The sequence below is a fragment of the Phoenix dactylifera genome, chromosome 17 (genome assembly GCF_009389715.1).
Source record: "Phoenix dactylifera cultivar Barhee BC4 chromosome 17, palm_55x_up_171113_PBpolish2nd_filt_p, whole genome shotgun sequence".
In the NCBI taxonomy this organism is placed as follows: Eukaryota; Viridiplantae; Streptophyta; class Magnoliopsida; order Arecales; family Arecaceae; genus Phoenix; species Phoenix dactylifera.
This window is the reverse complement of record NC_052408.1, coordinates 13265231-13276843: the sequence shown is the minus strand read 5'-3', so window position 1 is coordinate 13276843 and position 11613 is coordinate 13265231. Positions and strand designations below refer to the sequence as shown.

At 40.5% G+C, this 11613-nt stretch overlaps 3 protein-coding genes across 3 annotated transcripts; 1 reads left to right on the top strand and 2 right to left on the bottom strand.

The window, feature by feature from the left end:
- Positions 1 to 1161: 1161 nt before the first annotated feature.
- LOC103717171 (ubiquinone biosynthesis protein COQ4 homolog, mitochondrial) lies at positions 1162 to 3599 on the bottom strand. The gene is made up of 3 exons (XM_008805462.4): positions 3394 to 3599; positions 2142 to 2333; positions 1162 to 1925 (listed from the first exon to the last, which is right to left on the bottom strand). The coding sequence occupies exons 2-3, from the start codon at positions 2319 to 2321 to the stop codon at positions 1425 to 1427; spliced, it is 681 nt and encodes a 226-aa protein (XP_008803684.1). The 5' UTR covers positions 2322 to 2333; positions 3394 to 3599; the 3' UTR covers positions 1162 to 1424.
- A 1283-nt stretch (positions 3600 to 4882) lies between these two features.
- LOC103718635 (small glutamine-rich tetratricopeptide repeat-containing protein 2) lies at positions 4883 to 8931 on the top strand. The gene is made up of 5 exons (XM_008807551.4): positions 4883 to 5336; positions 5498 to 5547; positions 5770 to 5857; positions 8284 to 8400; positions 8533 to 8931. The coding sequence occupies exons 1-5, from the start codon at positions 4917 to 4919 to the stop codon at positions 8584 to 8586; spliced, it is 729 nt and encodes a 242-aa protein (XP_008805773.1). The 5' UTR covers positions 4883 to 4916; the 3' UTR covers positions 8587 to 8931.
- Positions 8932 to 10971: 2040 nt separating this feature from the next.
- On the bottom strand, positions 10972 to 11400 carry LOC103718644 (mediator of RNA polymerase II transcription subunit 32-like). The gene has a single exon (XM_008807562.1). The coding sequence runs from the start codon at positions 11398 to 11400 to the stop codon at positions 10972 to 10974; it is 429 nt and encodes a 142-aa protein (XP_008805784.1).
- Between the last annotated feature and the right edge of the window lie 213 nt (positions 11401 to 11613).

The following is an 11613-nucleotide window of genomic DNA, read 5'->3' as shown; positions in this document are numbered from 1 at the left end:
TTTTCAGCATTTAGCTGAGGTTGGTTGGGCTGTTAGCTCTGGCTGTTCCTTTTGTGTCCGTAACAATGAAATCATATGAAGTTTTGGTTGGAATTCTTCTCAGTGTGGGGTAAAGGCAAATTTGCCTCCCTCTAATGTCTCTGGGCCTTTGCGCCAAAGAAGGATCAAATTCAAAGTAAAAGCCAATACGGGATCAACTGGTCTGTATTGGACAATATGGAAGGAAAAGAATTCAAGGATCTTCCTTGGAAAGAAAGCTAATGGCAACTCTAGCTCTTTTCAAGGACTTGGTTTATCCTCGGGCAGAGACAGGCTTCGCTTTCTCTGCGCTTGGAGAAGTTATGCTCCATACATTCTGTGCCTGAAGTGTCGTTAGAATCCATTTTGCTTTCCTGTAACTCTTTTTTTTCTTGCATGGATTACTCCTCTTTTTCTATCCCCTCACTTCTTTTAATTTTTCCTCTCATCTTTGAGGAGTACAGCACTGTATAGATGTGAATGGTGCAATAGGAGAGACTGGAGAGTTAAAGATTAGTGTGTAACATGATTGCTTTTGATTTGTGCTACTCGGCATTCCTGTCCTCCTTTACTAGTCGAGAAGGCAGAAACAATATGTTACACATCAGCCCTAATATTTTTGGTGATATCTTTCTTCCACTGGCACTGTCCAAGTCTGCACTGCTACATGTGGTGCTCCATTTTTCTTTTTTTCAGAAGACAGGCAGTACTCCGTTTTAAAACAGCGACTGCCAAATAACTGAAAAATGATAAAAGATTTTCAAGTGTATACACTAATACCGAGAAATCCAGCAACTAAAGATATCTCCTTGCAGGAAAACAGATCACAAAAAGAAAAAGTTGTTCTTTTAGAACCTCAGGACTGAACCCTCTTTTCATTTGGTTTTGTCTCAAAGATATTTGCTCCACCTCCATTCCCCTAGCAGTGAGGAAAGTAAATACTCTGTATTGCACAAAAAAAAGAAGAAGCTACTGTACACTTTCTACATTTACCATGCATTTCAAATGACTGTCCTATGCTGCACTTTTTAAACAGCATAACCATTGATTTCTCGTGATGTTTGAAGAACTTGAATTATGATGCAACACGAAGCTGCAACTCAAACAATTGGTAAGGTATAAATATGAGCAGAATGAACCGAGTGCAACAGAAATCATTCTTTCATAATAAGATTATTTGGAAAATCAACGTCCAGTGATAGCAACAACTTTCACTTTCACACTAGTAACAACTTGATAAAAGAAAACCAACATTGCTGCCACATTGTACATGTGTACCACTGTAACAAGCATCTGGATAAAACAGCAATCCTGCTTGCCGTAATTCCTTGGCTACTAAGCGGCCAATGAACAGGTTTAAAAAAAAAAGTCATATGGACAATAAATAGAAAAATTCGATACACAACTTAGCTTTTCAGTTTCGGTTCTGGACAAGGGATTATCCCCCACTGCTTTCGCACATCGTCTAAGTCTTCATCAAAGTGCTTCTCATAATAGAGACACATAAGATCTGTGCACCGCAGACCAGCTTGCGTGGCCCATGGGAAGTAATGTTGGAAGAAGCGAGCCCTTTGCTTCTCACTAAACCTTGCTGAACCTCCAAAAACTGACAGCAGACACATGGGAAGAAGCATCTGCTCAAACTCCACTACCTTCAGGGCAGACTCTCCAAGCAGATTTGTAGGCAGGCCAAATAGAACATGCCAGAAATCATGCACCTCACGAGCACGTGTAGCCACATATGCCAGTTCTTCCGTATCCATGAATCGAACAGGTGGGCGGTCATCTGGAGAGAAGTTCCTTGATCCCATGAACCTTGCATATGCCGAACCAAATGTGTTCTCAGGCATGTCCCATGCATGTGACACCTTTGCAGATATAACACGGGGTCGCTCTAAAAGAACTTCCTGTACCAACAAAAACAAGCTCATGAATAATCACTTGATAAGCAAACAAGAACTAGAAAATTGAAATTTACATTGAGAAAGTGATTCGTTTTTTGTGTAAGCATAAGCAATGCAAACAGTTAAAGATAACAAGGACCATGTACACACAAAAACATATATAAACAAATTAAAGTTGAAATATGAATAATAGAAGCTACAATCACATGATTAGCTTACTCTGCCTTCAGGGCTATTCTTCATCCTCTCAAGCACCCGTTGAAAAGCTGGCTTTCCGGTGGTCTCTCCAAGAGCAGCTATTAGATCTGCTCTTCTTGGATCCATTAGGGCACCAAGAGCTGAGCCAAGGGCAACTGCTGCCTGCTGCCATCCCTTCAGATGAATGCGTGTTCCTTCCATAGTTCTGAAGTACTGAGAAATAAGTTAAAAAAGGGCAACTATGTAAGCAGAGTGTGGGTCACAATGTCAAGGAAGCATCCCCATAAGAATGGTCAAAGCTACCAGCATGTGTCATGGGATCAAGTGTTGTAATAAGAGATGAAAAGCAAGCATCATGAAACAAACTGGAAGGAGCAGCTGAAAGCAGGAAGGGCTTGTCAGCCATGTCACATCTTTGACAGATAATGCTGAAGAAGCTTGCTTTGATGGATAGATTGGCTGCTAAGGGGAATAGATGGTACTGAAGCCACCATGGAGTTAACCTGAATGAGATAGACTAGAGCTTGCTGGTTACTATTTAAGTTCACTAGGTAGTGTTTTAATATTACCGCCCATTTTTTTCTCCGACTTAGCACTAGAATTGTATTTCACATAATTTAATCGATGTTAAGACTCCCAAAGCCCTCTGTATAGTTTCGAATTTGCAATTATCTTATTCTCATCATTGAGAAACATAATACATGATTTTCTCGCTTTGTGGATCTTTCTTGACAATTCACTCCTATAGAGCTACCTAATCACTATCCACACAAGCTTGTTTAAATCCCTTTTGAACATGCATTTACCTCACTAGAAACGCCGCATTGACTGAATAGAAAGAAAAGAAAGCATTTTTCCCATTAACCAGAACACTCGTCCCATCGGTGCCAAATTAAACTTATTACAAACAATCCGGAGTAGAAGAAAAATGACATTCTCCATCATATCATCAAACACATTAGAAGCATAACTTAGAGGCACGATATGGACGGAATAATTTCCTTTATCTCCAACACACGATACTTCAAGAAAAATCCCATAAAAAATTTAACACCATTAGAGTACTACGGCGAGAAAGAAAAACGGGAGTGAGATTTAAGATAATGTATCGACATATAATTAGAATAAGATGAATCGGAAACGACCAGCAAGCAGATACTTCTTGAGAGATTTTGACTCTAAAATGAAATATTAATCCATCTTATCGAAATATATCATCTCTCAAAATAAGTACGAATTATTCCCTACAGATAGAGAGCAAGAGAGGAGTCACCGCTTGTCTTGTCGCTGTCGTCGCCTGGAGGAGGAGGAGGGGGCCGGAGACGAGGATTCTAGCGGCCGGAGGGCTATAATGGCCTGTTCCGACGGCGGGAAGTTTGTCGAGAAGGGATCGTGGAGGAGAGTCAGAAGAGGGGAGTTGCAGCGATCGAAATTTGAGTAGAGAGAGAGAGAACCCCAGTTTGGGAATCCAATGGATCGCCGCAGCGAATCGAACCAAGGAAACGGAACCGGCAACCGGGGATCCGGCGAATCGGAACCGGGAATCAAGAAACGGAACCGGTGAATCGGGAATCGGATCTAATAATTTTTTTTCCGAAAGGGGATCCGAATATTGGCCCTGCTAACTCGATATCAAGATGTCCTGGCCCGCAAAAATTTTCCCACGCGGTCAGCGGTAGATAGGGCCTGTATGCCCGCGTCAGAGATAGGGATGCAAATGGGTTGTGTCGGGTCTTGAGTGACTCCAACCCAACCTAATTTTTTATTTGAGTTCTAATTTTGGACCCAGATCCGACCCAGTTAAAAATCGGCTCGGGTCGGATTCCGACCTACAATTTTTGATCTAACAGGTCATTCGGATCGAGTCCATGTATAACCCAGACCTGACCTAGAAAATTTAGGTTTGGGTCGGGTCCGGGTTTAGGTCGGGTCCAAGTCACCTAACCTCAGTGTGTAGTACTTAGTACATCATTAAAAAAGAATGCACACATCTTAATATGACTCTTCTATATTCTTTTTTCCATTCAATTCTAGAATTTTTCATTGCTAATCAAACTCGAGAAATCATGTATGAGTGCATGTAAATAAGTTCTTGTAGAAGCAACTGGCTGCAAAAGAAGAAAAATTATACAAACTATCGATGAAGGGCCAAAATTCAGTCACTTGCTACTTGTTAGCGACTCCATGGTTACTGATATAAAATCAAAGAATAAATCAGCCAACAAGCAAACAGTAATAATGGTTACAAAACATTTGAAATACACTTCAGATTCGAACTCGGATCATGCTTCACAGCTTCAGAAAGAATAAATCACCGTAAACACGAAAAAAAAAAGAAATTGAATCTCTGTTGGGAGTAGGGAAGTTGGGAGTCGGAACTCACCGAAATCAGGAGTCAGGAGGCAGTGCTCGGAGGAGGCTGCTCGGAGGAGGGGCTCGGAGGATGAAGAATGGCAATAGCGATTCGGGAGAAGAAAAGCCTATCACTGTGCTGCTTGTTTTATACCGCTCCATTTCGGGTTCGGGCCGACGGTTCGGGTTGGGATCGGGTCCAGATTCAGTAAACCCGAAATAGACCCAAAAAATAATGGGTCGGGTTGGGTCGGATCCAGATTCAGTAAACCTAGATCCGCCCCAAAAAATAGTTTGGGTCCAATTTTAGAACCCTACCCAGCCCGCGGGCCGTAAAATTTCGATAGGGTTGGACCTACACGGGTCTGGCCCGACCCGACCCATTTGCAGCCTTGGTTAGAGATAAGTGTCTTCCCTTCAGCTCGTGGCTGACCAAGCTGAGACATGGCGGTAAGTCTAAGCAGCTACGGTTTCCAAACCGCATCGCCGGCCTCATGGCGGCGGCGGAGGGCGGCGGCGGCGGCGGAGAAGGTGGAGATAAGGGTATGTGTGAACCGGAGCTGTGGGCGGCAGGGGTCGAGGGAGATTCTGGCGGTGCTCTCCGCCCTTGCGCCCACGGGGGTCGCTGTCACCTCTTGCGGCTGCCTTGGCAGATGTGGCGCCGGGCCCAACCTCGCCGTCCTCCCCGCCGGCTCCCTGGTCGGCCACTGCGGTACCGCCGCTCGCGCCGCTCAGCTCCTGGCCGATCTCTGCGGCTCCGCCTTTGATCCCCAGAGGAGTCTGGAGGTGCTCACCCTCAGGAAAAAGGGAGAGAGAGAGCTCGAGAAGGGGAATGCCGCCGAGGCCGAAGCCCTTCTCTCCCAGGTACAATTCGCTATGTTAACCTGCATACATGTATAGAAAAAAGATCTTTATGAGCATTATGATGAAAATCATAGTCTTGGGTTTACTTTAGATTAATTAGAAGAACGCGTAAGGAAAAAAAAAATCTAATTTCGGATCTACTATGTGGTTTGTGGTTGCAGGCCCTAGGTCTCGAACCTTCCGGAGGTTTGCATTTTATATACAAAAGCAGGTTTTGTGTTCACTAGAATCAGAACAAGATAATGGCATTGTTTGTTTACTATACTTTAGTAGGTTTCTGATGATTTATTACTGAAAGAACAAAGCTTTCTGGTTGCTTCTTGAAAAATTAGCTGCTCTTTATGTTTTCTTTCAATATGAATTATACTGGAAGAGTTATGCTGTCATGAGAACTGAGGGAGTTCCCCTTTTATTTTTCAATGGTGCTATCCAGGTCATCTGCAAGATTAGCTATCGGCGACAATGCTGGTGCTCTTGATGATGCCAATGAAGCATCTAGGATAGATCCCAAATATCCTCAGGTATTGACTGAAACATAATGATAGTATAGAAGTTTGAACGATTATGTAGCAGTAAATTGTAAAACGTATGAACAACCTGATCTCATTGAAAACAATTTCAGGATTTAGCTATTACTATAATTTTAAAAAATCAACAGCCCAAAAAGAAAACTTAAAATTTGTCATCTTAACCTATTGCATGATTCCTGGAATTGAGCTTATGGTATATGATACCATCAATTCTAGTGAGATAGTATTAACTTATTTCAAATACTGTAGCAGAAGTTTTGGCATGAATGTGTTAGTAATTTGGAAAGAATATTTGAAAAAAAAAATGTGGAAGTGGATAACTTTGAAATGCAATTCTTTAACCCCTAGAAGAGAAAAAAATGTGCTTCAACTTTTCTCATCTTCCTGTTCCCTTCATCATATCATGAAGAATCATAGGAAATCCACATTCCCACCATGAAGCTGAAAGCAGAATTTTCATACATTCACCTTAGAACTTTAATGCTAAGTAAAATTTCAAAAATGAGTTTACAGACATTTATGTAGTTTTATGCAGAACTCCTTTCAGTCCTTTTACTATGTATTCTAGGTTCAGTTTTGGAATGCATTTTGCCTGTTCTGAGCCAAAATGTCTTGCCCATCTTGCAGCCAACTTGGCCTAAAGGCAGAAAAGTTATCTTAGTTCTTCAGTATGGAAATAAATATGAGGGCACTCCAGAACATGGAACTAAAGAAAATGAGAGTTAATATACAAACATACTGAAGCATGCTTAAGAAATATAGTATCAATTTTCATTGAATAACTATTTATTCCATTCTAAATAGGTACAGCAATGAATTACTAAATTCTGAACATACTGCCATCAAGGGTTTAACAGAGATCAAGTCACACTGCAAAGTTTTGCCACAATAATGTTTTAGTTAGACCTTTGTGGTATAGCAAGGTGGTGACTATTATTAGCTATGGTAACAATGTGTTGAGGGTTTTGCTTAGGGTTTGCTTTATGCCCCATCTATGGTTATCAAGGGAGGAGAGTTTGTTTACATGACATGCAGGTCTAATTATTCCTTAGAATTGGAACTCTTTTCTTAAGATAATATGTGATTTGATCGGCCCTGATCTTAGAATGCTTCCAAGCAGATCGAGTTAAATCCAGTAACTTGCTGCTTAAAGAGTGGTTTTGCCATTTGGTTGATTGTTCTCTTTGGTTTGCCACCTCAATCTAGTAAACAACTCATGCATTTTTGTCTTTTATCCCATTTAGTTTTAGTTTTGGTCTTTTTGCCATTGAGGTTGAGTTTGGAACACCCTCATTTTTGGCCTTTTTGCCACTTAGTTTGAGTTTGCTTGCACCCTACCCTAGGTTAAGAGCCCCTAGCCAATCTGTCTTTTTATCTAAACACACTTATTCATTTTTGGCCTTTTTTCCACTTACTTTTCTTTTTGGTATTTTTGCCATTTAGGTTGGAACAGACCCATTTTTGACCATTTTACCATTTAGTTTTAAGTGCGCTTTCACCCAACATTAGTTCTATAGCCTTTCCAAAGTGCATTTATCCACTTAATCCTATTAGAAGTAAGGGGATTGGATAACCTAACTAGTTGCAAAGTGGGGTGCTGGTTACCTTTTACATGGTTGCTTTCTAGCCACACGAACTTCAGCTCACTTTATGACACTGGGGCGAGAATGTTTGGATTATAAGGCAAGAATGCTTTATCAAGGTGTATTCTGCATATGGTCTTTTTTCATAATGTTTGGCTAAGCAGGTTAGAATTCTTTGTGATGGGTGTTTAATTTTATTCCAGGAATTTAAATGCATGACATAGTGGCATTGCAGTTTTGGTTCTGAACAGAGTTCCATATATATGCTTTTCCCTGCATCTCACCCACCATGTATTTTTCTCTTCTGAGCAGAAAAATGTGTGAAAAACCCTTCGGATTTATAAAAATCAATAGTTTATTGAGGGAAAGGTAAAATCCTTGTAACTCAACCTTACAGAAGCAAAAAAAAAAATGATTTGTGGGATTTTATTCAATCTTGCATTCTTTTCACCGACAGCAGTACCACTGAGCATGCCATGCAATGCAGTAATATACAATTTCTTTCTAGTTTAAGGGAAGAATAAAATTGATTTCATCTCTATGCTTCATTATTTATTGAAACAGCCATAACTACAGCTAATAATCATACCATGTTGTTCAAGTGCTCCTGGCCTCTGTACCAGGGAAAAGGTCATTTTGGTGTGCCTAAAGATAATTATCACACTGTGGCTGCATTAAAAGAATATTTCCATTAAAGCCGTCGTTTAGGATTAAAGCTAAAAAAAATGTCTTTTAATCTGAAAATAAGTTTTCTGCTCGTGCATCTTGGATTTCTCACATTGAATTTTAGTTAGGGGATAAATTATGGTGATGCTTATCTGTATAATCATGTAGGCCTATATATGCCAAGGCGATGCATTCTTGGCAATGGGAGAATGGAATGCTGCAGAGAAGGCATATTCAACCGCTTTGCAGCTTGATCCATCAATTCGTCGCTCCAAATCATTCAAGGTTAATATTCTCCATCTTTTGTTTTTGGAAAATGGACCAACACTTCCTAATGAATGTTAGGTTTCAAGATGTTGCGTATGCTTTACTAATTCTTTACTAGGATATGGTTCTTACGTTAGTTCAAAATTACAGGCTCAGGTCGCTAAACTTCAAGAGAATCTTATTACTCTAAATACTTCATCCTAATTTCTCTCTGGAGAATGTACCTAAACACAATAAATAGAGCAACAAGCATGATGCTGGATCAAAATCTTGGCAAAGTTATCATGCTGGTCCTTCTGGGAACTTATCAGCTGGATTATAATTTTTGTTAAGAACCATCATCTTAGGAAAGTCGATAATTGCTCTGTTATGTGCTCTGGTGGCTTGTTCATGGATGCCCCCAGTATCCTATGTATAATGTGATGAATGTACAGTGAGATAGTGTTGCGATTGCTGTAACTTTGAACTATCCGATATTATTACTCTTGGTAATTTCTCCATCCATTGTTTTACGTGATCTTCTGCAAATGGATCCTATCTATTTTATACCATCCAGATTTTTGTGCCATATAGGGAGCATGCTGAGTTTGTATCAGATGGCGAGGCCTAAAAAAATAAAATGCTACCAGGACAATCTGGAGGTCTGATAATGAGCTGGGAAGTATAATGAAGAAGCTTGGGAGTTCAGGAATTGCTAACAAAAGGTCTGGACAATGTTAGAGGCATTGGCAAACAGCGACGCTCTAAACTTCAGAAAAATCATTCAATGCAAACTCGTCAAGTTAATCTGTGGAACAAAATGCCAGGAGAATCACCTTGATCAAGCGAGTTTATTTGGCAAAGATGCATTCTGGAATAATAAGTCAGAATAATATGTCGCAGCCGTGGAAGAAACTATAGACTGTTTGCAGCATTCTTCTCCAAGAGATGGCTCTCTTGAAAATGAAAACAGAAAAGGATCTTGCTGCAGCAGGACAGATTGGGTTATGCAGTGTCTAGAAAGTTCAATAGGATATCAGTAATCAACTGGTTATCTCTTAATCCATGACTGCTCCCAGACCTGGTCTCGTTCGTTGTGGAGTATTCTTGCTTCCATTATTTTGTGCAAAATGCGATCAAAGTTTGAAGCAAGTTTCTCCATTTCCAGCATGGAAGCTGATACAAGTTTCTTTCATATTATTTCAAGACTCGGGTAATAATTTTGATGCTTATGCCCTTAGTTTAATTAGTATCAGGGCACATGCAATATGTGAGAAATAACCTGTATCTTAAGGATACATAATAATGACATTGATAGGTACGCCTTCCCGGTATTCTGCTGTATGCTTCTTGGTCCCTTCTCTCTCCATTATTATATCATTTATATGGGTCCAAGTGCGACTATTATGAAATGAATGCTGATACGTTACTTCTTTCTTTATTTGATTCTTTGGTAGGCTTCTTTCTTATCTACCAAACAAAAAGGAAAGAAAAACGAAAAAAAAAATTGAGAGAGACTTTTCCAGCAAAATCCCGGGTGTCTTCTGACCTGTCATTCTCTTAACATTAAAAAGTATGTAGAATTATCAAAAGGTCCTTGGTTGTCTGAGGACAACCAGACAATCAACAAAGAGTTGGACCTTCTTTTTTCAGAAGAGTTCATTATAAAATATTGAATAGATAATTTGATATTTATCTACCTCTCTAGTGATATAAATGTTAAGAAGCATGATTTGTTGGCATTGAGTGCATGGTTACTTTGTCTTATTATTCATTTGTTTTTTATTCATTTCTCAACAGCCTAAAGCCGGCGCATGTATTTGTACTATCATTATCATTACATAAAAACAAAATGATAAATCTCATTAATTAACTTGCACAACATAAGTTTGATGTCATCTTAAAGAATTCAACTTATGAGTTGCATTATTTAGTAGTTGCTTGTCGCCTCATGCATTAGTGCTTGTCAAAGGATGAAAAGAACATTTTTTAGAAGGAGAGAAGGGCAAAATGTTCATTTAACCAATCATTAATTATTTCACTAGTCTGGCCTAGACACTTCCCAAAATATATTTTGCTGATAGCCTGATAGGAAAACTCTAGATAATCCATTTATAATCATTTTTTGAATGGAAATTGGATACAAAGGCTCCAAATCTATTCTGAATGCCAGCTCTCTAATTTTAGATCCAACTTCAAACAAAAGATTTAGATCCTGCTTTCTCACCCTCCTTAGCAAGAGAGATGATTGGTATGGTTCATAGGCTTTCAATGAAACAGGGGAACTGAGTATTGTAGCATTTTTTTCAATAGTAATCAACTGTAATTATCAACTAATACTACTATTACTCCATTCTTCATCCAGAGATGGCAAGAGAGGATATGGGCAGGATGGAGGCAGTGAATCTTGTGGTGCAGCATAGCATTTGACTGTAGTTATCATTAATTTTAATGTTGGGGAATCCCAATGCAAGAAGAATTTCATACATTCAATAATTCATATAAAACTTTATTCTCAAATCTTCTTTGTAAGAAAACAAACTTTTTTCTCAAATCTTTGCTAAAAAATTTACATCCTCAAATCATCTATTCATACTTGGCAGGAATCATTTATTCATCCTTCTCTTCAGATGGCGGTACGGCATCAGAGGGAGGGACGGCGGCGGAGGGAGCGGCGCTGCCGCCCGATGCTTGCCGGAGATCCGCCGCCATCGAGTGGACCACATGGAGCGCCTGCTCCAGTTGGGGCACGCTGAACGGAGGAACCCTCGCCGCCCCCACGGCAGCCGCCGGCGCCATACCGCCCGCCACATCCACCACGTACTCCGGCGCGATCCTCCGCCTCGCCTCCTCCACGATCTCCTCCACCCGATCGCACGTCGCCTTGAACACCTCCCACCGATTCTTGAAGTTCTCGAGCGCCACCTCCGTCGCCACTGTCCGCCGCCCGCCAGCGGCCTCGTTGGCCTGGAGGACCCGCGTCGCCGCCGCTACGAAGTTGTCGTACGCATCGCTCATCCCGTCCACCTTGCTCTCCATTAGCGATGCGATTCTAAGACCAAGACTCTTACGTTGGGTTACAATTCTATCGCTCGTGATAGTATAATTTCTTGCCCTACGTCTCATAATTTAAGATAGTCGCGAGTAATATAACATATTTGATGTCTGCGATTGCTTCAAAGGTACGATCCCGAATTCCAGGCCGAATTTAAGCATTTGAAGTTAACAGTTAGAATTCTAAAATGAATACTG